Here is a 25,869-nt window from a genome sequence, read left to right as displayed (position 1 = left end):
CCGACACCAACGACCTCTGAGGGAGGCGGCAGCCTGGCAGCACCGGCGCGGGGACTGGTCCCTTTAAATGTCCCGGGCACGCGCCCTGTGAGTTTGGAGAGCGGGACAGCCAAGACCCCGGTGGGAGCGCGTACGAGCACGCGTGGCGGCGCGGCGCAGAGCGCGCAGCCGGGTGTGCGCGGAAGCGAGCGCCCTGCCGGGAGCGCGCGGCAGAGGGCGCGCAAGAGCGCGCGCGCGGCGGGGCGGCTGGGGATGGTCCGCGAGGTGCGCGCGAGCAGACGGGCGAGCGGGTGGCGCGGGCGCTCGGCTCCCGGTCCGCCGTCAGGGTGGGCTCCTGCGGTCCCCGGGGAGGGCGCTCCTGCCAGGTGAGTGCGGACTTCTTTATCCGGGACAGGGTGGGAGAGCGGGAGGGCGCTCTGGCAGCGGATCCCTTCGCCCCGCACGACGGTGAACCCGGCGGCGTTTGGAGCCGATCGCTGGAAGTTGGGGTTCGGGTGGGGCCCCAAGGGGAAGGGCGACCCCCTTTCCTAGTGAGCCAGCGGCTTGCTCTTCCCGCGGGTCGCTGCCGGTGCGGTCCTGGTAGGGATCTCTTTTAAAGCGCGTTCTTCGGTTCTTTCGCATCTCGTCCCTTGGAAGTTTGGAAAGACTCTGGCGCCATCCGAGGGGCTGTCGTCGGCCCAGTGGCCTCTCACCCAGGAAATTCGGGACCTCCCTCGGGATCCTGGGAGTAGGCGTGCGCCCGGCTCGGGGTCGGTGGGGAGGACGCGTGGTTTTCTGACTCCGAGGCTATCCTGCCGGGGGTTGCACGGTGGTCAATGGCACGTTTCTTGCTTTGCTCGCAGAGCTGTCCGGGGTTGTCCCAACACTCCTGCCCTGGCCCCACTGCCCTCCTCGGAGGAGCCGCAGCGGCTGTGCAACTCCCGGGCACTGTGTCCCTTCCGCCGCAGGCAGGAGGGCGAGAGTCTCATATTGGCAGGAGGTGGCCGAAGCCACCTGTTAAACTTGGGTCCTGTGCAAAGTGACCAGTGGATTTCCGTCCCCACCCCCGCTCCCCAGCCCCTGACCCTCAACAGGTAACTGAGTCACGCGGGAAACGTGTAGGAACTGTCCTTGAGCTGGGGCGCGAGGGATTAAAAAAGAGAAGACTTTGTGGCTGATGTGGTGCAATTTAACAAAAGGCAATAAAACAAACTCCAGTATTTCTCCAAGGCTTTGAAAGTTTCCCAGTATTGTTTTACGGAGTCTAAATTTAAGCATCTAGCCTTTTTTTTTTTTTTTTAAACCGCAGGAACTAACCTCAGAAAACATTTAACTCTTTGCCAGGACCCACTTGGTGCAAAACGAACACTCACAGGAAAGGAAAATGATTTTGTGCCTTTCCCCCTGCTAAATACAGTAGAACATTCAGGTCTGTTGCTGGAGACTGTAGGAAGAAGGTTCCTCTGGCTCTAATTTTCATTGAGAACTACTTTTTCTTTTTAATCTGTATTTCTGGAAGTTATAGAAACACCAAATCAGATACAAATGTAAGGTCACAGAAGAACCTAAGTTTATTAAAGATGCTTTTCTTTAAGCACTACATTCTTACTGCTCTAGCATGCACTGAAAAAAGTCTGCCCTCAAAGCTCAGTGTCTGAATGTTAGATTGTTTTTCTAGGTGGAGGAGGTATTTTGGTTTATGAGACCAATGTGGAAATACAAACAAATGCCCTATTTACTTGGGATTGGGTGGGAAGGGTGGAAGTTGTCAAAAATCTCTCTTGCCAAACTTGACAGTATATGTATGGAATCTTGTGTATTTTCTTGCTCAGACCTGTAATGGCCATTTTTAAGGGACTGGGTATATGCCTTGGTAACAGCACTACAGAGGTTTTTTTACATGTGGGAGTTGCTGATGGACAGGGAGGCCTGGCTTGCTGCGATTCATGGGGTCGCAAAGAGTCGGACATGATTGAGCGACCGAACTGAACTGAACTGAACTGAAGATATTGGATGCCGATAATTTAAAAGTAACACATTTTCTCTTTTAGTATAAATCAGAAAGCCAAAATCAGATTATTTAGAGAAGTCTGGAAAGGAGAAAGATGATTTTAAGAAAATATGAGGGCGTTTGGCTCCACGTTGACTCTCTTTGAGGCTGTGGGCAGGATTTGCCTGTTTTAGTGCAGGCCCTGGGCATTCATGGGGCTTCCCTGGTGGCTCAGAGGGTAAAGAATCTGTGCCTGCAATGCAGGAGACCCGGGTTTGATCCCTGGGTTGGGAAGATACCCTGGAGAAGCGAATGGCTGCCCACTCCAGTATTCTTGCCTGGGAAATCCCATGGACAGAGGAGCCTGGCAGGCTACAGTCCATAGAGTCTCAGAGTCACGACTGAGCGACTAACACACTGGGTGATCATAAATTAATTCAGCAATATTTGCAAGCTTGTCTGACCACTTCCAATGTGCTGAGCGCTGAACTAGTCATGGGACACACCAGCACACCTAGATAACTGCCACTCGACCCGAACTGATTAAACCAGATCGAGTAAAGCCTTCATTGGAAGCTGAAGCTACACCTGGCCCTGGTTCCAAAGCTCTCAGACACCTTAGGAGCCTGTGGTTGGCACCCTCTGCTGATTGTCAAGATCATCTCAAATAACTCCAAGAGATAGAGCTGAGCCTTGAAGCCTGGGGGAGAGGAGAAAGGCTTGGGTGGAGCAGAGCTGAGAACAGGGCATCCTCTGGAACAAAAGTTCAAGTGCATCGGCTGCCACTGGTACCAGGACATCCTAGGAGCATCCCAGAACCTGCGCCTTCGCTGGTAGAGGGCGGCTTTTCCTTTCAGCTTCCACTGCCCTCTCTGTGCAGTGTTGGTGGCTTCACCGCTGCCTGCATGTTCTCAGGATGACGGGCTGGGCAGCTCTACCCCTGGGGCCCTGCAGCCTTCCTCTCTTGAATCTGAGTGGGTTCAGCTTCTGTTCACGTTAGCACAGGGGCGTCAGGACCGTGCAGTCCCCATAGCAGCCTCTGTAGAGAACCACCCCGAAGCTTCACTTCTCAGCAATGCTGTTGGCCCCCTCCCAAACCTGCAGCATTAATCTTGAATCGTGTTTTGAGGAAGTAGGTGCTAGGTTTATGGTAAAGAAATGTGCAGGGCAGAACATGCTGCCTTACTGAATAGCGATGTGATTGTTCCATACAAACTTGTATTTTCAGACTGGATGTTTCCAAATACCTACCACTCAAGACTTGGTTCTCTCTCTCTCTTTGATAGTGAAAACCATAGAACAGTGAATTTATCATTTTAGAGTGTACAGATCAATGACATTAAGTACATTCACATTATATGTGTTTGAGAAACATGTTTTCTTTCATTTTGTTCTGTAGAGGTCTACAGATATCCGTTCAATGAACTTTATTGAAATCCTATTTTTTTGTTGTTGCTTGTTTCTTTGTATATGTCTCTCTTCATATTAGTTAATACCTACAATTGTAATGACTGAATGCTGTGCTGTGTGCTGTGCTCAGTCACGTCTGACTCTGTGACCCCATGAACTGGAGCCTGCCAGGCTTCTCTGGCCATGGAATTTTCCAAACAAGAATACTGGAGCAGGTTGCCATTTCCTACTCCAGTAAATGAACTTTATTAATTTCATCATTTCTCACTAACTTTGTGTGTGCTTAACATGTCAATCGTTGAGAGAGGTGTATTGAAAGATCCCACTGTAATGGGGTCTTTGTTGATAGCTCCTTATATTTGAGCTAAAAAATATTCTGAGACTATATGTAAATACAACTTTCTATTTTAATTTCTAACTATGCATCTGTACATTTATATTGTTAGACATACACTGTCTAATAGGAATTGAATTTTTATTATCACATAGTTACTTTTATCACTAGTGAGGATTTTTGCCCTAAAGTCTATTTTGTCTGATGTGATATAGAAAGAAAGAAAGTGAAGTTGCTTAGTTGTGTCCGACTCTTTGTGACTCTGAGGACTATAGCCCTCCAGGCTCCTCTGTCCATGGAATTTTCCAGGCAAGAATACTGGTGTGGGTTGCCATTTCCTACTCCAGGGGATCTTCCCCACCTAGGGATCGAACCTGGGTCTCTTGCGTCTTCTGCAATGACAGGCAGATTCTGTACTGCAGTATACTTGACATTCAATAAACTGGAGTACATCCACAATGTTCTGCAACCATCACCACTATCCAGTTCCAGAACTTTTTCATCACCGCAGAAGGAAAATCCATACCCGTTAAGCAGTCAGTCTCTACTTCCTCCCCTGTTCCAGCCCCTGGAAGCCACTAACCTGTTTCTGCCTCTGTGGATTTGCCTTTTGGAATATTTCATACCAGTTGACTTATACAATGTATATCTGGCTTATTTTACTTACAGTGCTTTTAGGATTCATCCATTTGTAGCATGAATCATTACTTCATTCCTTTTTGTGGCTGAGTAATATTCCCCTGAATGGATATATCATAGTTTACTTATTCATTATCAGCGTATGGATATTTGGGTAGTTTCCACCTTTTGGTTTGTGAGTAGTGAAGTTACAGGGAACTTCCAAACTGTTTTCCACGGTAGCTGCACCATTTAACATTCCCGCTAGCAATGTTTGAGGATTCCAGTTTCTCCACATGCTCACCAACACTTGTTATTTTCTGTGTTTTTGTTTTTACAGCCACCCCAGTGGTCATGAAGTGGTGTCTTTTTGTGGTGTTGATTTGCATTTCACTAATGGCTAATAATGATGAGCATCTTTTCATGGACTTAGTGACCACTTCGAGATTTTCTTTGGAGAAAACTCTGTTCAAGGACTTGATTCTCCTTTGTATTAACTTTTCTATCACCAGCATCTTTCGAGTGAATAAGAGTAGGTTTTTTTTTTAATATATATTTATTTATCTATTTATTTATTTGGCTGTGTCAGTCTTAGTTGAAGCATACGGGCTCTCTAGTTGTGGTGCGTGGGCTTAGTTGCCCTGCGGTATATGGGATCTTAGTTCCCTGACCAGGGATCCAACACGAGCTCCCAGAATCGGAAGGTAGATTCCTAACCACTGAACCACCAGGGAAGTCCCAAGAGTACTTACTTTTATAAGACTTGGTTTGTATAGTATGTTCCTTCTCAAACCCTCATTCTGTTGTTTGGCTTCTTTTTTTTTTTTTTTTTTACGTTTTCTCTTTTCGGCTTCTGCTGCATCTCCCAGAAGCCTCGTTGTCTAGTTTTGAAATATTTAACATTCTACCTATTCTAGTTATCTGAAGGCCTGGTCTGTTCATTCAGCAATATTTGTAGGCTGTTGGGGCATCTGCCATGTTCTGGTCACTGAACTGTCCCTGGAGATACAAACCTGCCACTCCTCAGACGCTTCTGTTTTAGATGTTTGCAGATTATATTTTATTTTACTTCCTTTTTCTCATTTGTTCCAAAAACTGTTACAATTAATTTTTATTGGAGTACAGTTGCTCTACAACATTGCGTTAGTTTCTGCTGTAATTTTTTTTTTTAATCAATTAATAGTGCCTGGCACCGGGAAAAAGAACAGTACTTAACTCTCTCCACCAAAGGTTTCAGCACCAAATAGCTGTGTAACCGTCGGGTTCCCCACTTTACCTTTGTGGACCCCAGTTTCCTGGTCTGTGAGCCTGGGGGGAAGGACTAAGTGACTTCTCTGGTGCTCTCAGACCTTGAAACTGGAGATGATACACTCAGGCTTCACCATAGCTCTCCCCTACAAACCTAATTCTCTGAGTGTCTGTAAAATAGCTCTTTTTGTATAGCTCACTTCAAGGAATTGTCTTGTGTGGAAAGACAAAAGATGGCTCCGTTCCTGTATACTCAACAGGTGAGTTTGGTCAGTTGCTATTTTCCACAATGGCACATTTGACGTTTTCTGTGAAGATCCCCAGGGTTCGAAGCGCTTTCATGAACTTTCAAGTTCCTTCTGTGCTGGGCATACCTGGGAGTGCAGATAGATGTCACTGAATATGGTCCCAGCCTTCGAGAAACTTGTGATCTAGTGAGAGTGTTACAGGTGTCAAGTGGGAGTCGATCTCAGAGGCCCATGCGTCTTTTGGAAGCAGAGGTCAGAGGTACCCTGACCTGTCAGGAGGTAATGTTGGAGCCAGGCCAACAAGGGCAGGACAGTGGGTTGTCCGAACGGTGAGCCATGGCTTTACTCATCATGCTGAAGAGTTTAGCCTTGAGTTTGGGGGCACAAACCATGGACGGGTCATGAGTGGCTGGGTTCTGCAGTGGAGGAGAGGTTTGTACGTGCACTGAGGCAGTAACCTGAAGTTGAGCGGGGTGCCAAGGGTTGAGGAAGGGAGGCTAGAAAGATGAAGGAGATAAGATGGTACAGAGAAGGGGGTGGTGCTGGAAACGTCTAATGTTGAGCAGAAGTTCTGGTGCAGAAAAAGTCTGAAAAGGCATTCCTCTAGAGTGGAAAGCTGAAGCCTAAATCCAGCTCTCTCTGACCTCGGTTTCCTCATGTGATTTGTCCCCCACACGCATCGAGACCCAGTGAATTTGTTGACTGAGCTCCTGCTGAGCTTCACTTCATCAATCAGGTTGTAAAGTGTGTGCAACGTGAATCTGTTGTGTATTTTTTTCCCTCCCTGTTCATTCTTACTGTGAATGAATGTTGTGATTTCAGAGGTATTGTCTGAGGAGAAACATTTATTAAAAAAAAAAAAAAAACTCATAGTTCCAACCAGGCATGTAAAAGATCATTTTACACCAGGGCTCCCACACGGAACTCTGAGGAGCCAGGAATTGTGGGCTCATTTTCCTTATAAGCCAGAGACCTGTTTTAAATCCCTTCCACACAATTTGCAGGAGGAAGAGAGAGAGAGTAGCGCTGTAACATACACACTACCACATGTAAAATAGCCGGCTGGAATTTGCTGTGTGACGCGGGGAGCTCAGACCCTGCGCTCCATGACTACCTGGAAGGGTGGGATGGGCCAGGAGGTGGGGAGAGGTTCAAGTGGGAGGGGACACGTGTATGCCTATGACTGATTTATGTTGATGTAAGGCTGAAACCAACACAATATTGTAAAGCAATTATCCTCCAATTAAAAAGAAGTTAATTAAAAGGAAAAATATTTTAACATCAACGGGTGCTAAAGCCATACTGCAACGAGAACTGCATCTCAAGAACACTTTCCTTTTTTTTACAGTGCTAATTGTCAATTCAGATCCAAAATCGTTAGGTTAACCATGGCTATTCAGCTGTATTTTTGTTCTCACTGATGGTGTTGTTTTCTTATTTATTTATTTATGGCTCCGCCGGGTCTTCCTTGCTGCCCAGGGTTTTCTCTAGTTGCGGAAAGTGGGGGCTACTCTTCATTGCAGCGCTCGGGTTTCGCATTGCAGCGGCCACTTCTGTTGAGGAGCTCAGGCTCTAGGGCACGTAGGCTTCAGTAGGTGCAGCACACGGGGTTAGTTGCTCCGCTGCACCAGGGATCCTCCCAGGCCACAGATTGAACTCATGTCTCCTGCATTTCAAGAAGGATTCTTAACCTCTGAGCCAACAGGGAAGCCCCAGCTATTTCTGACCTACGTCAGTGATTTGATCCACTAACTGTGGGCCAGACATCTGACCCTTCCCTTCTCAAGCTCTGGAAGAATGTTGTCCGAGAACTTGAAAATTCACATAAAAATACAGTGTGTTTAAGACTGTATTCCCTAACTAATTCTCATGTCAGTCTTGTTTTCCAAAGCGGTGGGGAACCTGACAGCTTCAGTAGCCAAGAGGCCTTTGTCAAATTTTGAGTAATTTGAGTAATCATCGAATTCCAGTGCTGATTCATTCAAGGTGCCAAGTTTTTTCCCAGAGAGTTTGATAAGCAGTCCTTGAAATGCTGACATCAGTATCACCTTGACTGTTCATTAGAGTCCTCCAGTTTTTTCAACAAACATTTGGTTGAACACATTTCTTTGTTTTATTTCGTTTTTGTTTGTTTTTTTTTTAACTGAAGCATTCAGGTGACACTGGTGGTAAAGAATCTGCCTGCCAAGGCAGGAGACAAAGGAAACAAGGGTTTGATCTCTGCTTCGGGAAGATCCTCTGGAGAAGGAAATGGAAACCCACTCCAGTATTCTTTCCTGGAGAGTTCTATGGACAGAGGGCGGGCTACAGTCCATGTGGTTACAAAGAGCCGGACATGCCTGAGCACACACACAAATAGTTGATTTACAATATTGTGTTAGTTTCAGGTGGACAACAAAGTGATTCAGTTATATCTACATACACATATATCTATTCTTTTTCAGATTCTTCTCCCTTATGTTACTACAAAATATTGAGTATAGTTCCCTGTGCTATACAGCAGGTCCTTGCCAATTATCTATTTTATATTTGTTGTTGTTGTTGAGTCACTACATCACGTTAGACTCTTTGCAATCCCATGGACCGTAGCTGGCCAGGCTTCTCTGTCCATGGAATTCTCCAGACAGGAATACTGGAGTGGGTAGCCATTCCCGTCTCCAGAGGATCTTCCCTACCCAGGGACTGAACCCAGGTCTCCTGCTTTGCTTCCCTGATAGCTCAGCTGTTAAAGAATCTGCCTGCAATGCAGGAGACCCCAGTTCGATTCCTGGGTCAGGAAGATCCGCTGGAGAAGGGATAGGCTACCCACTCCAGTATTCTTGGGCTTCCCTAGTGGCTCAGCTGGTAAAGAATCCGCCTGCAATGTGGGAGACCTGGGTTTGATCTCTGGGTTGGGACGATCCCCTGGAGAAGAGAAAGGCTACCCACTCCAGTATTCTGGCCTGAAGAATTCCATGGACTGAATAGTCCATGGGGTCCCAAAGAGTCAGACACAATTGAGCAACTTTCACACACTCCTGTATTGCAGACAGATTTTTTACCACTGAGCCACCGGGGAAGCCTATTTCATATTGGTTATCCCCATTTCTTGAAAAAGTCCTGAAAGCCCCTTATCTTTTCCCCTCTGTTAAAACTGGGGTAGGAGCCTGTGCCCACAGGCCTGGATTTACAGGGAGGGAGTTGAGTGCTTTGTTCCTGGATTGCAGGGGGTGTCCAGAAAGAGTGCGGGCAGGAGGAAGCCTCTGGAGACGCAGGCGCAGGGCTTGCAGAGAGGCTGGAGAAGACAGGGTTCAAAGCTGGACACAGTGGATGGACCCAGCAGGAGGTCCTGCGGGAATTCTGCTCCCCTCCGGTTTGGATTTAAATCTGTTCAACCTGAGATAAGACATGTAAACCAGGTCTTGGCTTCCGGTCTCACCAGGTGTTATAAATACCAGAGCTGGATGAACGTGCTCTCGGTCAGCTTTATTTTTGCTGTGAGGAGGAATGAAAAACTCAGCCAAGAATTTTTTTGAGCTTCTCAGGAGAAAGAAAAAGCATTATAAAGCAATAAGGCATACTTATTATGTCCAAGTAAGAAGTTCGTTTTAGCACCGTGGAGTAGCACACAGTGGCTGCTCTGGTAACATTTGCTGAATAAAGAGGAAGCACACAAGCTTGTTTAACCAAAATAGAACAACTTAAGCTGGGATTTTTCCTTCGATCTTTTTTTTTAATTTGTCAAACAATCCAGAAATGCAGTAGGCATATGTTTAGTTGCTCAGTCGTGTGCAACTCTTTGTGGCCTCTTGGACTTTCAACTTGCTAGGCTCCTCTGCCCATGGGATTTCCCAGGTGAGAATACTGGAGTGGGTTGCCATTCTCTTCTCCAGGGGATCTTCCCGACCCAGGGATTGAACCCAAGTCTCCAGCACTGCAGGTGGATTCTTTCCATTTTTAAAAAATGGGCTAAAAAATATCAAAAATTGAAGTGTCTACCTTTGCAGACATTTCATCAGATGAAGCTAGATTTTCCTCCTGTTGATTCTTTTATGTTTGCTTCTTCCTAGGTCATTACTTTTTGTTATTAGTAACGAAACTCAAATCTGGTTAAATTTGTTTTCTGGTGAAGATTTGTGTTGGGAAGATCTGATTTCTGCCTCCTCTGTTCAGTGGTAGTACACTGGGGTGGAAAGACTGCTCCCCTTGGGGCAGGTTAACCAGCCTACCTGGGTGAGGCCTCTGGTGTGAAAGTGTTTGCTTACATGTAGGTGAATCAATTACTTTCATGTGGCGTATGGCCTTAAGAAAATTAATTACTGCCTCCTACTAATAGTTGAAACTATTCACAATTGAGATGATCTGAAACCAACCTTGTTTTTCTACATTTTTCAGTAAGAGCTTTTTTTTTAATTAAAAAAAAAAAAAAAAACTCTAGATGAAAGCATGGAGATTCTTCTGGAGAAGTAAAACTGCCAGGCTTTGAAGTGCTTAATTGTCTTTCATACCCTTGAGTGCTAGTTAAGAGTTTAAGGTCCTAAGTTCTTACAGAGGACATTTTCAGAAGTAAGGAAAATACCCAACTCAGAGAAAAAGCAAAACCGTAGGAAAAGGATGCTAAACCACTGACCACGTCAACGATTTAAAACTCCAGACAGAAGTAAGCCTCTGCCTGCAGCTCTCCCAGCAACTACCAGTCTCTGCCTGAGAAAGATTTTCCTTTGATGTTCTGTGCAGGATCTAGTCTTAGTTTGCTAGTTTGCATAGTGAGTATTTTGGGAGGCATTCTTTTCTTTTCAAGGCTTTTGTTTTCTTGACATGGAGAAAGAGCCCACACTAAAGAATAGCTGCTGCTGCTGCTGCTAAGTCGCTTCAGTCGTGTCTGACTCTGTGTGACCCCATAGACGGCAGCCCATCAGGCTCCCTCGTCCCTGGGGTTCTCCAGGCAAGAACACTGGAGTGGGTTGCCATTTCCTTCTCCAATGCATGAAAGTGAAAAGTGAAAGTGAAGTCGCTCAGTTGTGTCCGACTCTTAGCGACCCCATGGACTGCAGCCCACCAGGCTCCTCCATCCATGGGATTTTCCAGGCAAGAGTACTGGAGTGGGGTGCCATTGCCTTCTCCGAAAGAGTAGCTACTACATATTTATTTTGCTTCCTCTGTCTGTTTCTGTGGCAGCCCATTTTGAGATTTCGTGTTGGTCCTGGTCACACCTGTGGATGTACACATGGGTGCATGCATCCTGTAACTTGTCACGTGTTAATATCAGGAAGCATTACTGGCTTAGCATTTCCGGTGTTATTGCTGCCAAGCTTCTATCAGATCATCATTCGTGCTTAAAGTTCTCCCCTCCTGCTTCACATTTGTCCTTGATTGAAATCTCTAGGTTGACTGGAAGTAATTTCTCCTAAATTTCAAGGCTTTGGTCTCTGAATATGACAGAGGAATAAAGGGTGATTACCGCAACGAGGTTAACGTGTCTGAAATGATTCTTACACGTTTAACTTTTCCTTTAGGTCAAAGGTCCATTTTAAGGATACTCTAATGGTTTTAGAGTTTTAAAATATAAATTCTGTGTTCATATCAGTACTATTTACAATAGCCAAGACATGGAAGCAACCCAGGTACTCATCAGGGAATGAGTGCATTAAGAAGATGTGATGTATATACAATATAATATTACTCAGCCACAAAAAAAGAATGAAATGCTGCCATTTGCAGCACTGTAGATGGATACAGAGAGTTTTGCCTAGTGAAATAAGACAAATACTACATATTGCTTATACATGGAATCTAAAAAATAATACAAATGCATATAAATACAGAAACAGACTCACAGACATAGAAAACAAACTTATGGTTATCAAAGGTGGGGGCAGGGACAAATTAGGGGTATGAGATTAATAGACACAAACTATTATAGGATATAGTGTGTAGCACAGGGAATTATAGCCATTATTTTATAATAACCTATATGGAATTCTCCAGGCCAGAATACTGGAGTGGGTAGCCATTCCCTTCTCCAGGAGATCCTCCCAACCCAGGGATTGAACCCAGGTCTCCCGCATTGCAGGCAGATTCTTTACCAGCTGAGCTATCAAGGAAGCCCTTAATAACCTATAATGGAATATAATTTGCACAAAATACTGAATCACTATTCTGTACATCTGAAGCTAACACAATACTGTAAAGCAACTATACTTCCATAAAAAATTGTAAAATAAAATATAAATTTTGCTTATATAATGAATGCTAAGTCAATAGTTTGGGACTAATATTTCCAAAATCCCTGGCTATAGTTTAAAAAGAGAGAGAGGAAAATAAAAATAAAAAGAGAGAGAGGGAGCTTTGCCCGCAAGTCTAGTCTAACTGAGGAAGAAGAATTACATGCATAATGACATCTGATGTGTGAGTTGTATCCAAGGGACAAAGGTGGCGTTGCATGGTTAACAAGTGGTGGGAGATGAGCAGTCGGCGGGAGGAGCAGGTGGAGAGAGGGGTGACTAGCAACTTCCAGAAGGAAGGAAGGGTGGACGAGGCTTGCCATCGTTTCTGAGCCAGGCTCTGAAGATGGGGAGGAGAGTGACAGGAAGCAATCCAAACGTGGCTCAGAGTGTTAGGGAGACCAGGCTGGGTAAAAGGGTTCGTATCGTGGAAAACAGGTTTGAAGAGATAAAGTTAGGCCGATTCCAGAGATACTTGAAAGCCCTGGGTCTTGCAGGTCAGCTCTTTGGCAGGATTGGTTAGGAAAACGAAAACTGCCAACTTTGACAGGCCTGTGGTCCCAAAAGGAATCCAGGATTTCAGAAAGGTTTATTAGGTCCGTGCAACTCACTGGTGAATGTTGCATTGAGTCTTTGTTTTATTTTTAACAAAGTTTTGAGAGCATAAAACTTGGAGGAAAATGAATTTCAGGACCCCAAAAGTACTTTGGCCAACCTGCCAGGTCAGTTCTGTATGTTTGTGTCTAAATGTGCATTTTTGGTACCTTGGGGGGTGATTGAAGGGGGCGTGCAGAAACTGTCCTTTATGTGTGAAATGGGAGACAGGATGGAGCTGTGTTGCACTATCAGATGTGTTGTGATAACCAGAGCATAATAGTTTCTGTGGAGTTCGTCTGTAAATTACTAGGGGGAGAAATGAGATGATTATTTATAGCCTAAGAATTCTATTGAAGCCCTAACTAAGTTGCATAGTAGAAAAGAAAGAATATCAGGACTCTGTTTCCTTTTAATCTACGGACTGGGCTAATAAAACAATACAAAAGAGTCTTGATATCAATCACAGCTTCATCTTGTAGGTTGTTTCTCATTATAAAACTCACTTTTGTTACTGCACATCACCGCCGTAAAACTAGGAATGAGCACAGAAACAGAAACTATAAGAAACCATAAAATACGATTCCTCTCATCTTTATTTGAGTAACTCAGAGCGTGTTAGGACAGGTGAAGATTGTTAAGAAGTGCCAGCATTGGGATGACCCTGGTCCAGCAGCTAAGACTCCGTGCTCCATGCAGGGGGTCCGGGTTTGATCCCTGGTCAGGGAACTAGATCCCACATGCCACCACTAAAGATGCCGCGTGCTGCAACTAAGACTCGGTGCAGCCAAAATAAAAATACTAAAAAAAAACCTGCCAGCACTAAGGCTAACAATGTCTCTTGTGTATATTCAGATTATATTATCTCAGAGTGTATACCTTCCATGTAATATGACTCTTATCTTTACTTGCACCCACTGCTTAACCAGAGGAAAAGCCCATACCTGGTAATGATCTACGGTGACTCAGAAACAGTTTCCACTGTGAAGCTCCTGCATTTTTAATGTCCCTGAAGGTCAAGAAGAACTTATCTTTTTGGAAGCAGCTTGGCTGTTAAATCATTATATTGGGATTTCTCAGGATATAGTCTTCAAGGTAATTTCTATCTTCAGATTGTTTTTCTAGGTTTGGGAACAAAACTTCCCAATGTTCCTGTGAGTGTAGAATGAGATGATGAAAGAGTGGGATGTGGGTTTGCACATGGATCCGGCCTGCCCTGGGAAGTGGGGGTGTTTTTAAGGAGCTCATTTCTCCCCCTTTTCCCAGCGGAGGCTGTGCTTCTGCCGACTGTACCTCGGCTCTGGAAGTTTACAGTGGGGTCTGGACAGGAGTTGGGGTCTCTAAGCCTGGATCACAGTCCAGGGGTTCAGAGCCCCAAGACCCAACCCAGATCTTTTGTGAAGAGTTTGCCTTGGCAGCGAGTCGGAGCGGTTCTCATTTTAGAGTTGTCACACAGTTGTGCTAAGCAAAATTAGTTCCACGTCACTTGGTTAAGGAGGATCATTTTCCCCTTCATGTTCGGAACTGCAAAGACAATAATCACCCTTGTGATTCCGTTTAGCTTGTCTGCAGGGAATCTTAAGTCTCAGAAGAAGTTGATCCCCTCCCCCCACCCCAGGGGACAAAGCCTAGTAGTTGAATGGAAGGGAACTCATCTGTTTGTTCCAGTTTAGATTCTTTAGTAAACTGGGTCTGGTCAGCCTTTGCCTGGCTAATTTCGAGCTAAGTTGTGATCCAAGAAAAGTTTAAATTCAGGGTTTCTCCCTCCAAGTAAAGCCAGGCTGTCTTCAGCGTTTCCTTTCTAGACTGTCCCCAGGTTTCTTGACTGTGGATGTCTCCTTTGCTTCTCTCACTAAATCCAAACTCATCTGTCCTGTATCACCTCCTGAGCCACTGAGCCTTGCAGAGTTTCCCGAGTTTCCCAGGAAAAGTCATTGTTCCTCAAATCTCTAGGGACCCTGGTCAAAGAACTAACATCCCACATGCCATGTGCCAGCTAAGCCTGAGTGCCACAACTGGAGAAGCCTGTGTGCACGGCAAAAAGCCCAAGCACTGCAATGAAGACCCCCCCGCCGCCGTGAAGACCACCCAAAATTTTTTTTTAATTTTTTTAATTAAACAAAACAAAATTCATGCCCTGCTTTGCTCAGGTCTGCTCCTCGTACATCTAGTTGCACTTCCTCCCTTTTCCAGCCCATTTGGCATTGTGCTTTAGCCCAGTTCAGCGCTTCACTTCAACCACTCACCACTTTTCAAACAAGTCATGTATTTCCATAGCTTTGCTTACTCTATGTTTCGAATGCCTAGCACGGTTTGCTTCATTAGCAGTCTCCTGAAATCTCAAACATCTCTTAGTGCTGGCCTTTCTGAAAGTCCCTGAGCCCTCCCAGGGAGTGTGGCCACCTTCCCCTTGATTCCCGTGTGCCATGTCATGGCGCGGAACACAGCGATGCATCTGTCCTCTGTTACAGTTGGCACCACGTGGCAGAGTTACTTGTGGAACGTGATAAAAATGCACACGCTCAGGTGTTACCCCCGAAGATGTATTCAGTAGGTCTGGGTCTGACCCGTTGCTAGATTAAGGACCAATACCCTGACCAAGTTCCCCTGAGGAGGAGATGCTTCTTATTCACCTGCCTGTTTTTTTCTAGCACCTGGCATCTGCTCCTTGTGAAGTAGGAGAATGGTAAACATCAGAAGAATATGCTGAGATTAGAGAGGAAGTTGGATTGCAAAGGGAAGCAAGGAGTGATGGGTAGGCGTGCGTGCTAAGTCGATTCAGTTGTGTCCAACTATTTGGGACCTTATGGATTGTAGCCCACCAGGCTCCTCTGCCCATGGAATTCTCCAGGCAAGAATACTGGAGTGGGTAGCCATTCCCTTCTCCAGAAGACCTTCTCAACCCAGGGATCGAATCCAGGTCTCCTGAATTACAGGCAGATTCCTTACCGTCTGAGCCACCAGGGAAGCCCAGTGGGTAGGACGAACTTTGATTCTGCAGCCTGGCGGTGGGGTGGGGGGGGGTGATTGCTTTTAGGAGAAGGGTGACATCACAGTGGTGTTTCAAGATTAATCCAGCAGGATGGTCAAGAGTGGAAAAGGTGAAGAGCAAAGTCAAATGTGGTAAAATGTGGTCCTGTACTCGGGAGGGGGCCCAGAAAGGAAGTGGAACCAGCTGACATCGTGCAGGAAGAATCAACAGGGCCGAGCAGCTGGCTGGCTGTGAGCGGCAGGGACAGGGAGGAGCCAGTGATGTCCCCACGGCTGTTTGTGTGACGAGGCTGAAAGCTGCTGTGCCTGAGATGGGTCTTTGACAAGATGACTCAGCTCTAGGGTTTGGTGAATGATGGAAAGACCCAGATCCTTGGATTGCTTTGTAGACCTGACTGTGGCCAGTTGGAACTCTGATGGATGGGGATGATGGTGGAAGGAGGGCCGGCTACCTTCCATCCAGGCCATTCTGGGTCTTTCTGGAACGTACAGGGGAGGGGTGGGTGGGAAGCCACCTTCCTCTCTGGCTCCCATGCGCTTGCTGGGCGTGCACTGGCCTCACCAGCCACAGCCCCATCAGCTCCACCAGCACTGTCAGCTCCGAGGGCCACGATTGGCCGCTCTCGGCACATGGAGATTTACCAAGACTGTGGATCACTTGCAACCTTGTCCCGATAAACTGGACCTCACCAGAAAAGGAAACTCCTAGTAAATGCTGAGAAACAAACACAGGAAGCCTAACAAATGAACAGAGAACGTGCACACACGGCTGTGGGTCCCTCCGTGGTGTTAACCTGTGACGCCTCCTGCTCTGCTTCCCGGGGAGAAGGCGGTTTTCATCTCTGGGGCCCTCTTACCAACCCTGGTCTCCCTTTGTATAACGCGCACATTTGCAGCCATAAAATGTGAGGCCTTGATTGGGCGAGGAGATGAGACATTGAGAGGTGGTCGTGAACTCACAGACCCTTAGCTTCTGGCCACTCTGTCAGATGGGTCTGCTCCCGCTTCTTTATCTCTGGCTGTCCCTTTGACGGGGGCAGACCCATACTCCTCTCGCTCAGAAATCCGTCCCCCTCCGTGGCTCTCCTGGGGAATTCTATATTTTTGGCTTCTGGAGAATGAGGACCAGGAGCAGCCCCTGGTTCTTGATTCCTTAAGAGATGAAAGAAGATTGACTGTGTGAGCCTGTGAAGGGTATTGAGCCAAGGTCTCCACTTTCTCCCCCACAACCTCTGGCTTCTGAAGAATTCTGATTAGTTTCCTCATCTTCTTTCAAGGGAATTGTTTGTAGAAGTCTAAGCACTGCAGTTTTACAGTATCAGAATAACTTTTAAACTGCGGGTGTGCACGCGTGCTCAGTCATGTCTGACTTTTTGCAACCCCACGGACTGTAGCCCACCTGGCTCCTCTGCTAATGGGATTCTCCAGGCAAGAATACTGGAGTGGGTTGCCATTTCCTCCTCCATGGGATCTTCCCGACCCAGGGATCGAACCCATGCCTCCTGCATCAATCGGCAGGCCGATGGTTTACCGCTGAGCCATCAGAGAAGCACAGGAGAAAGGCTTGCTCTCGGATGGTGTGGTCAGTTACTGCCCCTGCCCCACGGGCTGCACTCTGCGCAGACCCCAAGCCAAGTCTGCTGAGGGACTTGGCAGGATAAGCCAGGTCCTGTCCCACCCCGCACACAGCCCCCGGGTCCCTCACTGGAGGTGAATCAGTACGTCATCTCCTGCCTTTCCTGTGGCTGTTGAGGGGACGCCTCACTGCCCGGCCCCCTTTCTGTGAGTCCTGATGACTTAGTTCGGGATGAGGCAGTGCTGAGTCAAGGGGTAGGAATCTGCAGGGCAGAAGGAATCTGAGAATGCCTGTCCCAGTTCCCACGTGACCCCAGGATGCAGCTGTGACGCCTCTGTCTGCCTTCACCTAGCTCTGTCACCGGCCACTGCCATTCACACACTGAGTGTGTCTGCTGTGTGTGTGTGTGTGCATGCTCAACTCACAGCAGGCACTTAATTCATTAGAGTGATACTCTTGGGAGTTTCACCACTAATACCTGAACATCTGATTCGCATTTTATTGGCTGTGTGGACAGTTCAGGCTTTCTTATTATTTATTTGTTTAGGCTTTTTCTTCTTTTTAAAAACTTATGTGTTTAGGCTTTCTTATTGTTAAGTTGCAAAACTTTTAACATTTTCTCAAGTCTTTTTTTTTTTTTAAATCATTTGGCATAATAGTGACTTACAAAAGGGTATATACGCTCAGAATTTTCTGTTCCCTAGCCTCGCTCCTAAATTGCCATTTGATTAGTGCTGATTGACCTGGGAAATAAAGAGAAATGAGGGTGAAGAATAATTTCTTTTTTAATCTGTTCTAACGTCTCGGGATTTCTATGAGATTGCTCAGCAATGCTGGACGTCTTAAATGACAGGGTCCACCTAACGGTGTTCAATACTGATTAAGTTTTCTCTGAGAATAATACGTGCATTGGGACTTCCCTGGTCAGCTGAGACCACGCTGCCAACGCTGGGGGCCCGGGTTCAATCGCTGGTCGGGGAACTGGATCCCACATGACACAACTAAGAGTTCCCACGCCACAACTAAAGATGCCACCGTGAAGACGGAAGATCCCAAGTGCTGCCGCCGAAGGAAGAAAGAATAGAAGTAATGTACACACTAGTGCCTGTACATAACCCAGATAGTACCTAGGGCTGTTTTAGCTCATGGCCCCCTCAGGAATCTTCAGGGGCTTGTAAGGCCTCCCAGCGGCGCCTTCCGTCTAGGGAGGGAAGAACACCCATGTCTTCACTTGCTGTAACGTCAGGTCACGTGTAACACAGGCAGTGTCTTCCCGTATTCCCCGCTAGGCTTCTTTGGTCTTCTAGACAGTTTTGTTTAACTCGACTGTCTATTGTTCAGGGGCTGAACTGAATTTCCTGCTGGAACAGCCGAGGACTGTACAAGACTAAGGGGCTTGGGTTGTGGGGTGGGGACAGTTTCACTGTCTTTGTCTCTGAAAGTGCAAATGTGAGCTTCCCGACGGTATTAACTAACTGATGGGGCCTTAGCATCTTATGTAGAAATTGCAGTAGCATCATGGCCTCCAAAGTCTAGGATCTCCCAAGTGTCAGTCTTCTGTTAGCAATTCATTAGGTCTTGTCACTCCCCCTAACCTCTGAACTGTAATGAAGCTGGAAAGGAACCATAATGTTGTGGTGTCTGAGGCAGAAAAGGCTAGAATTTATGAGCAGCACGGGGAAGCCAGAACCTGAACGTGACGGAGTGTGCGGAGCATGGAAGTACAGACCCAGAGAGCAGAGGACTGTGTCAGAATATGATTTCATCAGAATTTCAGCACCAAAACAATTTTTAGTACACCCATCTTCCCTTAAAAATAATTCTTACTATGAGCATTCCCTGACACTCCAGTGGTTAGAACTCGGTGCCTTCACTGCCATGGGCCCAGGTTCACTAAGATCCCACATGCTGTGCAGCCAGAAAAAAAATCTTATTACTATTCAGCCATAAAGAATAAAATAATGCCATTTTCAGGAACATGGATGGACCTCAAGATTTCATACTAAGTAAAGTAAGTCAGACAGGGAAAGACAAATATCATATGATATCACCTATATGTGGAATCTATATATGAACTTATCTACAAAATAGAAACAGAGTCACTGACATAGAGCACAGACTTGGGGTTGCCAAGGGGGAGGGGGCAGGGGAGGGGAGGACTGAGAGTTTGGAATTAGCAAATGGAAACTATTATCTAAGATAGCTAACAACAAGATCATGCTGTTTAGCATAGGGAACTATATTCAATATCCTGTGATAAAAATGTAATGGAAAAGAATGTAAACAAGCATGTATATATATATATACATATATATATATAAAAGACTGAATCACTTTGCTATACAGCAGAAATTACAACATTGTAAGTCAACTGTACTTCAATAAAAACAATCCTTACATCTTCATAATGAAGAAGGAGATAAAGGAGAACTGGAAATGAGCATCACCAAACAAGCTGACCTGGGGGGTCATACTTGTCTTAACAGTGGAAGCTGTAGACCAGCTGACTTTAACTCTTAATGCCCATGTGTCTTGCGGGGCACGAGGCCTTCACCATCTGTGCTGACTAACCCTTGTCACCTTGTGCTTACTCCTCCAGGGGTGACCACCACCTGGGCATGGGACACTGGCCCCTTCCCCACTTCCTGTGAGTGAGCCAGCGGTTGGGGTTACTGTGGGGATGCCTGTCCATCACCGGAAGTCAGACTCTTGGGAGATGGACCCTGATTCATCACCCGGCTGCAGGCTCGGTGACCTGAGCAGAGGGAGCAGTTTGGAGAGTCAGGCCAGCAGCTCCCGTTCCAGAAGCCTCACTCTGGTGAGTGACTGTTTCTCTGGTGCTCTGTGTGCTTGAATGTTGGCTGACTTCGCCCCCCTCTCAGGAGTATGTTACAGCATCCTTTTGGGGTAACTGGCCTGATGTTTTGGAATATTTTCTCTCTGAAGTGGCATTTTGATGTTAATCATCTTAAGTTTTGCACACATGCAGAGCAGAGAATTGGCTGCTGCAACCCAGAGCACACGTACCTGAAGGCGGCCACCAGTCCAGCCCGGATACCTGCCTTTACGGTCCAGTGACTGGAAGATGGGAAACACCTCACAAGATAAATCAAATTCACTTTAAAACAGATGTTTAACTCCTTTACAAGTATAAATGCTTCCATATCCCTTTCTCTCAGCATCCAGACTTTTAAATGAGCATCAACAAGCTTTGGCCACTTGAGTGAAAAAAAAAGAAAAAAGTCTTTAAAGTTAAGAAATGACCTTTTGGCCCTCCCCACCCCTCAGGGTTAGGGAGGGAGACCTTCATATTCATAGAGGGAAGGACAGGAGAAAGTTCATCTTGAATCTTAATAATAATGGTCCATTGTTCTTCTCAGCCTGCCTTCTAATGGGAGCATGAATTTCCTTCAGATACATGGAGCCCTGAAATTAACCTCAGCTGTGCTGAACATACCCACTGCAGTATCCTTGCCTGGAGAATTCCATGGACAGAGGAGCCTGGTTGGGCTACAGTCCTTGGGGTCGCAAAGAGTTGGACACAGCTGAGCGACTGATACTTTCACATGCTAAACATAGGGACTTACCTGGTGGTTCAGATGGTAAAGAATCTGCCTGCAATGCAGGAGACCTAGGTTTGATCCCAGGTTGGGAAGATACCCTGGAGCAGGGAATGGCTACCCATTCAAGTATTCTTGGATAATCCCTGGAGAATCCCATGGACTAAGGAGCTGGTGGGCTACAAGTTCATGGGTTCACAAAGAGTCAGACATGACTAAGTGACTAACACTTTCACTTTTCATGCTGAGCATAAGAAAGAAATAGACAGAGGGCAGTTAATAGTAATAATAATAGAATCTTATAGACTCCTACTCGGGAAAAAAAAGAAATTTTTTTCAACCACCCTGCTAAGTATGTAATAAATTTTATTTGATTGATTCACCAAAGGAAAAATATGTTACAAATTACTCTCTGAATATCTGAGAACCTATAAATCCTTAAGTATGGAGAATTGGGGACTAATTTTTTAACTTAAAAAATGTATATGTTAAAAGACATGTTGAGACTTCCCTGGTGGCTCAGCGGTAGAGAATCTCCCCTGCCAGTGCGGGGGGACGCAGGCTCAGTCCCTGGTCCGGGAAGATCCCACATGCCGCGCGGGGCAACTAAGCAACTAGTGAAGCCCACGCGCCCGAGACCTGTGCTTCGGAACAAGAGAAGCCACCTCGGTGAGAAGGCCGGGCACCGAGAGGAAGAGTAGCCTCTGCTCACCGCAACCAGAGAAAGGCCACGCAGCCACGAAGACCCAGCACAGCCAAAAACGGGCAACTTGTTTTTTAAAAAGACACATTGAAAGACTGGGTAGAGAAGACATACAGATTAATACTCCAGCCATTGGTAGAATCTGTTCTCCAAAGCGCAGCTCGGAAACAGCCCTGCCCTGATGTGAATGTGGTGTGGCTAACTGAGGAACACAGTCGGAAGGCTGCCCTGTGAGCCTGCGGGGAATAAAGCTGCGAATGGTCGTCAGATGACCTCCGTCTCTGAGGAAATAGGTGTAGTGTATATTATGTCAGTGTTTGAATTATTTTTGTGTCTTTCACATTCATTGTCTTGTTGAACTTGAGGCGGATCTCTTAGCATCCTTTCTTCCATGGCCCCTTTTGCTAGAAAGTCAAAATAATCCCTTCTGTCTCCTCCTGGGAGAGGCCATGACCCCAGGTGTGTCTAGTGCTCTGAATTTGGGGCCGGCAAGTTGCTACTTTTCCACCTCTGTGGTAGTCCTGCGGGGTCCCCTCTTCACGTGAGGCGTAACGCCCCCTCCCATCACATCCCCTGTGGTGGCTCACACTCATACACTCAAAGACAGACAGGGCTTGAGGGAAACCTGTCCACGGAGGACGCTTTCTGTCTCTTCTGTGTGTGTGATTTTTTGCGTGCATGTGTGCTAAGTTGCTTCAGTCGTGTCCGATTCTTTGTGACCCCATGGACTGTACTACAGCCCACCAGGCTCCTCCGTCCATGGGATTCTCCAGGCAAGAAGACTGGAGTGGGTTGCCATGCCCTTATCCAGAGGATTTTTCTGACCCAGAGATTGAACTCGTTTCTTTTATGTCTCCTGCACTGGCAGGCGGGTTCTTTACTATGCTTGGCTCCACTGTGGAACCTACCCCATCACACATGGGGAGCCTGTGTGTGATTTCTCCCTTGGTTCTGATCTATGCTTGGCTCCACTGTGGAACCTACCCCATCACACATGGGGAGCCTGTGTGTGATTTCTCCCTTGGCTCTGATCTACGCTTGGCTCCACTGTGGAACCCACGTCCCCCAGCACCGAGGCCCACAAACGCCTTCCAGCACAGGCAGCTCAGAGCTGTAAGGCTGTGCTCACCCTGCTCACCTTGACCCCCTGGGGTTTACAAATGTAAGAGATCTACAGTCTTTCTCGTCTTTGAACCGAAAGGTATTTCTAATATTTTACCATAAATACATCCATGATAACAGTTTCACAATAAACCATTTCTCCCTGTGTCTGGAGCTGAAACTTAACAGACCTCCTTTCAAAGAAGAGCTTTGGTCTCTGAAGATGACTCCCTGGGTCTAACGTGGGTGATTTCTCCCTTTGCTCAGACACTGAAACACGTTCTCGGAGGTGAGGGTGCCGGTAGAGCCTGTGCTCTGGTGGCTGTGGTCCATCCTGACACAATAGGCTGCAGGTTTGCTCCCCGGGGCAGCGGATCCTGAGATGGAGGTCCCAGTGCAGGAAGCTTCTTAGGCCCGTTCCTGGGCTCAGCATCTGGAAGGAAGAGGAAGCGGGACTTGGGCAGAGAGAGAAGCTGTGATGCAGGCCCAGCGAAGGCCTCAGCTGATCCTCAGGAAGCCCTGGTGCCGGGAGGCCCTCCAGCAGTCTCGCAGTGGGCTGAGCGTGGAGCCTGGACGCCCACTACTCAGCCATCAGCCCTGGGTGGGGACACCCCTGGAGGGAGGCGCGACCTTGACAGGACAGTTCCCAAGGGGACTGCCAACTGAGGGCCGCCTACCAGCAGCATGCCCAACAGGTGGGGGACGAGTCCTTCATCCCCAGGGCGCATCACACTCTCGGCCACGAAGGTGTAGGAGGAAAGGAACAGAGCCTTTCAGAGGGACCAGTGTCACCAGAGCAGCAATAAGATGTTTGAATCAGAAGCAAAACTGTGAAATGAACCTGGGGAGTTTGCAAGAGACCACCATGTAAATAAAGCTCTTTATGCAGTGTCCATCTAGGCAGGTGGGGCTTTCATACCCTCTTCTGTCAGATTTGGAGGACGTGTGTGATGCTGACTCTGTCAGGACGTTAGACCCAGGGAGTCATCTTCAGAGACCAAAGCTCTTCTTTGAAAGGAGGTCTGTTAAGTTTCAGCTCCAGTCACAGGGAGAAATGGTTTATTGTGAAACTGTTATCATGGATGTATTTATGGTAAAATATTAGAAATACCTTTCGGCTCAAAGACGAGAAAGACTGTAGATCTCTTACATTTGTAAACCCCAGGGGGTCAAGGTGAGCAGGTGAGCACAGCCTTACAGCTCTGAGCTGCCTGTGCTGGAAGGCGTTTGTGGGCCGGTGCTGGGGGACGCCGGTTCCACAGTGGAGCCAAGCATAGATCAGAAGGCCGTTCCCCAAGGTGTTTATAATTCCTCTTAAGCCCTCCAAGAAATCTGTATGCATTTTTCCAGTTGCTTTCTTCCTTACTGATGCTACTCAGTAGCCTGAAAAGCAGCTCAGAATAGTAATAAACACAGGATATTGGAGACATGCCTGGGTTCAAGTTAAATTTGCCTCCCTTTGTAAGCCGGAACAGCTACTTAATCACTTTCTCCATCAGTTCAAAAAGGGGTGGGGGGCTGAGAGGGATAGCGATTTCTTTCTCCAGGGTTACTGTAGAGATGAAATGCCCAGTGTCTAACCGGTGCTTCCTAATTGCTGGTACCAGCTTCTCCAAGTGCCCTGTTAGCCCCGGGTGGAGAACAGCACCACTTCTTTTTGCCTCTTCATCTTGCTTGGGCCCATGTTCTCTCTTCTATCCACCTCTTATCAGTAGCCTTCTGAACGTCTTGCTTTGACCAGTGAAGAAGAGATGGTAAAAGGAGAACTCTCCCTCCTCCCACCCAATGTCTCGCCCATTTTGTAATTCCACCCATCTTATTGTGGGGCATCACCTTGAATTTAAATTAAAGAATGCCTGCCCTCTATTCTTTTCTATCTGGTAAAATCTTACAGTAACACTGTGACATATTTGATTCATCTGTATGTTCATCCTTTTATGTAATAGAGAATAGTTGTGGAAACAGCATTACGGAATCTATACTTTTATGAAGCACGTCATTCAGTTATATTCTTATATTATGTTTGCTTGATTCGGTCCATACCCCACTCATCTACCTGCTTCTCACTGTCTGATGGAGGTTGTGCTCCCATCCCATTCCAGTACTTTCTACCTAGACCAGTGGACTCTTTTTAAGCTTCAAGCATTTCGCTTCATGGAAAAATCACTGGGCCAACTTTAGTTGTCATCTCTTTTTATTTCACAGTTGTGTGTCTTGCTTAGATAGAACTGACACACTGAGAAAATCTGGCATTTGATTTTAAATGGCAACTAGAGTTTCCTAAATGCCTGTGGAACATTTGACTTTTATAAAACACCATATTAGCAGCCAGGTTCCCTTGAATGAGTGGACTGTCTACACCACTACAGAATCTCTAAGTTTTTAAAAAATTTGTTATCCTTATACTCTGCTTTCTAAGAGTCTAAATTTGGGGAGGATCTATATGTTTTTACTCTAAATACTTAGTCTTTTTATGATTTGTCTCTTTAGAATGAGAATCAACCGTAGTAGTTTCTATACTCCCTGTTCTTGATTCTCTGACCTCATAAAAGATTCATCAGCAATAGTGTTTTTAGGCCTCCAGACTGTATGGGATTAAATGCACCCCTTGTAAGAGTCTTTAAGTAAAAGATAGTCAAGTTCTGGTACTTCCCTGAAGCTCAGACTGCCTTCCCAATGCAGGGGGCCCAGGTTCAATCCCTGGTCAGGGAACTAGATCCTACGTGCTGCAGCTAAGACCCAGGGAGGCTAAATAAATAACTTTTAGAAGGCAGTCTGATTCCAATTTATAGAAGTGGGTATTTCTTTTAAGCAAATGTTATTTTAAGAAGAAGATAAACATTAATGCCTAATGTTAAAGGAGAGTATCGTAAAGCTTTTAAACTCTCGTTGCCTGGAAGAGAACAGATCTTTGTTCTTTAGAACCCTTTCTCCTGACCCAGTACAAGTTAAAAATTGAAAGAGCTGCTTAGGTAGGATTGTTGTGGCTATCCACATGGCTGCGGTTATGACCTAGGCTATTCTAGGAAGGTGAAGTAAATGAACTCTTTATCACTCAAGAGGTTAGTTGGGTGTAGGTGACCTATATTCCTAATCTCTTAAGGAGAGTATCTCAGACACTCATGCGTCTCATCAGACCTCTGGGGTTCACTGCCAGGGACCAGTGCTGCCCCATGCCAGGATCCCTAGGTTCTTTGACTGAACACAGTCTGAAGTCTGTTCTGCCTGCGGGCACCCTGGAGCTTCTTCCAGGAAAGAATATGATTTGGCTAGCTGGAAAGAGCAGGACCCTCTGAATACTGTAGGAATTAAGG

At 46.4% G+C, this 25,869-nt stretch overlaps 1 protein-coding gene across 3 annotated transcripts in view; it reads left to right on the top strand.

The window, feature by feature from the left end:
• Positions 1-257: 257 nt before the first annotated feature.
• Positions 258-25,869, top strand: part of PROSER2 (proline and serine rich 2) — a 42,211-nt gene continuing 16,599 nt past the window's right edge. Inside the window, exons 1-2 of one of the 3 annotated variants that reach the window (NM_001102526.1) lie at positions 258-365; positions 19,791-20,009. In NM_001102526.1, the coding sequence (NP_001095996.1) occupies positions 19,872-20,009 (138 nt within the window). In that variant the 5' untranslated portion in view covers positions 258-365; positions 19,791-19,871. Of the gene's footprint in view, positions 366-588; positions 4,864-10,749; positions 13,720-19,790; positions 20,010-25,869 lie in introns of those variants that run through there. The other 2 variants (XM_005214100.5, XM_025000859.2) reach the window with 2 other exon arrangements.

This window comes from Bos taurus, chromosome 13 (genome assembly GCF_002263795.3).
Source record: "Bos taurus isolate L1 Dominette 01449 registration number 42190680 breed Hereford chromosome 13, ARS-UCD2.0, whole genome shotgun sequence".
NCBI classification, from domain to species: Eukaryota; Metazoa; Chordata; class Mammalia; order Artiodactyla; family Bovidae; genus Bos; species Bos taurus.
Note: the sequence above shows the minus strand (reverse complement) of the source record. Positions and strands in the feature narration are given on the sequence as shown.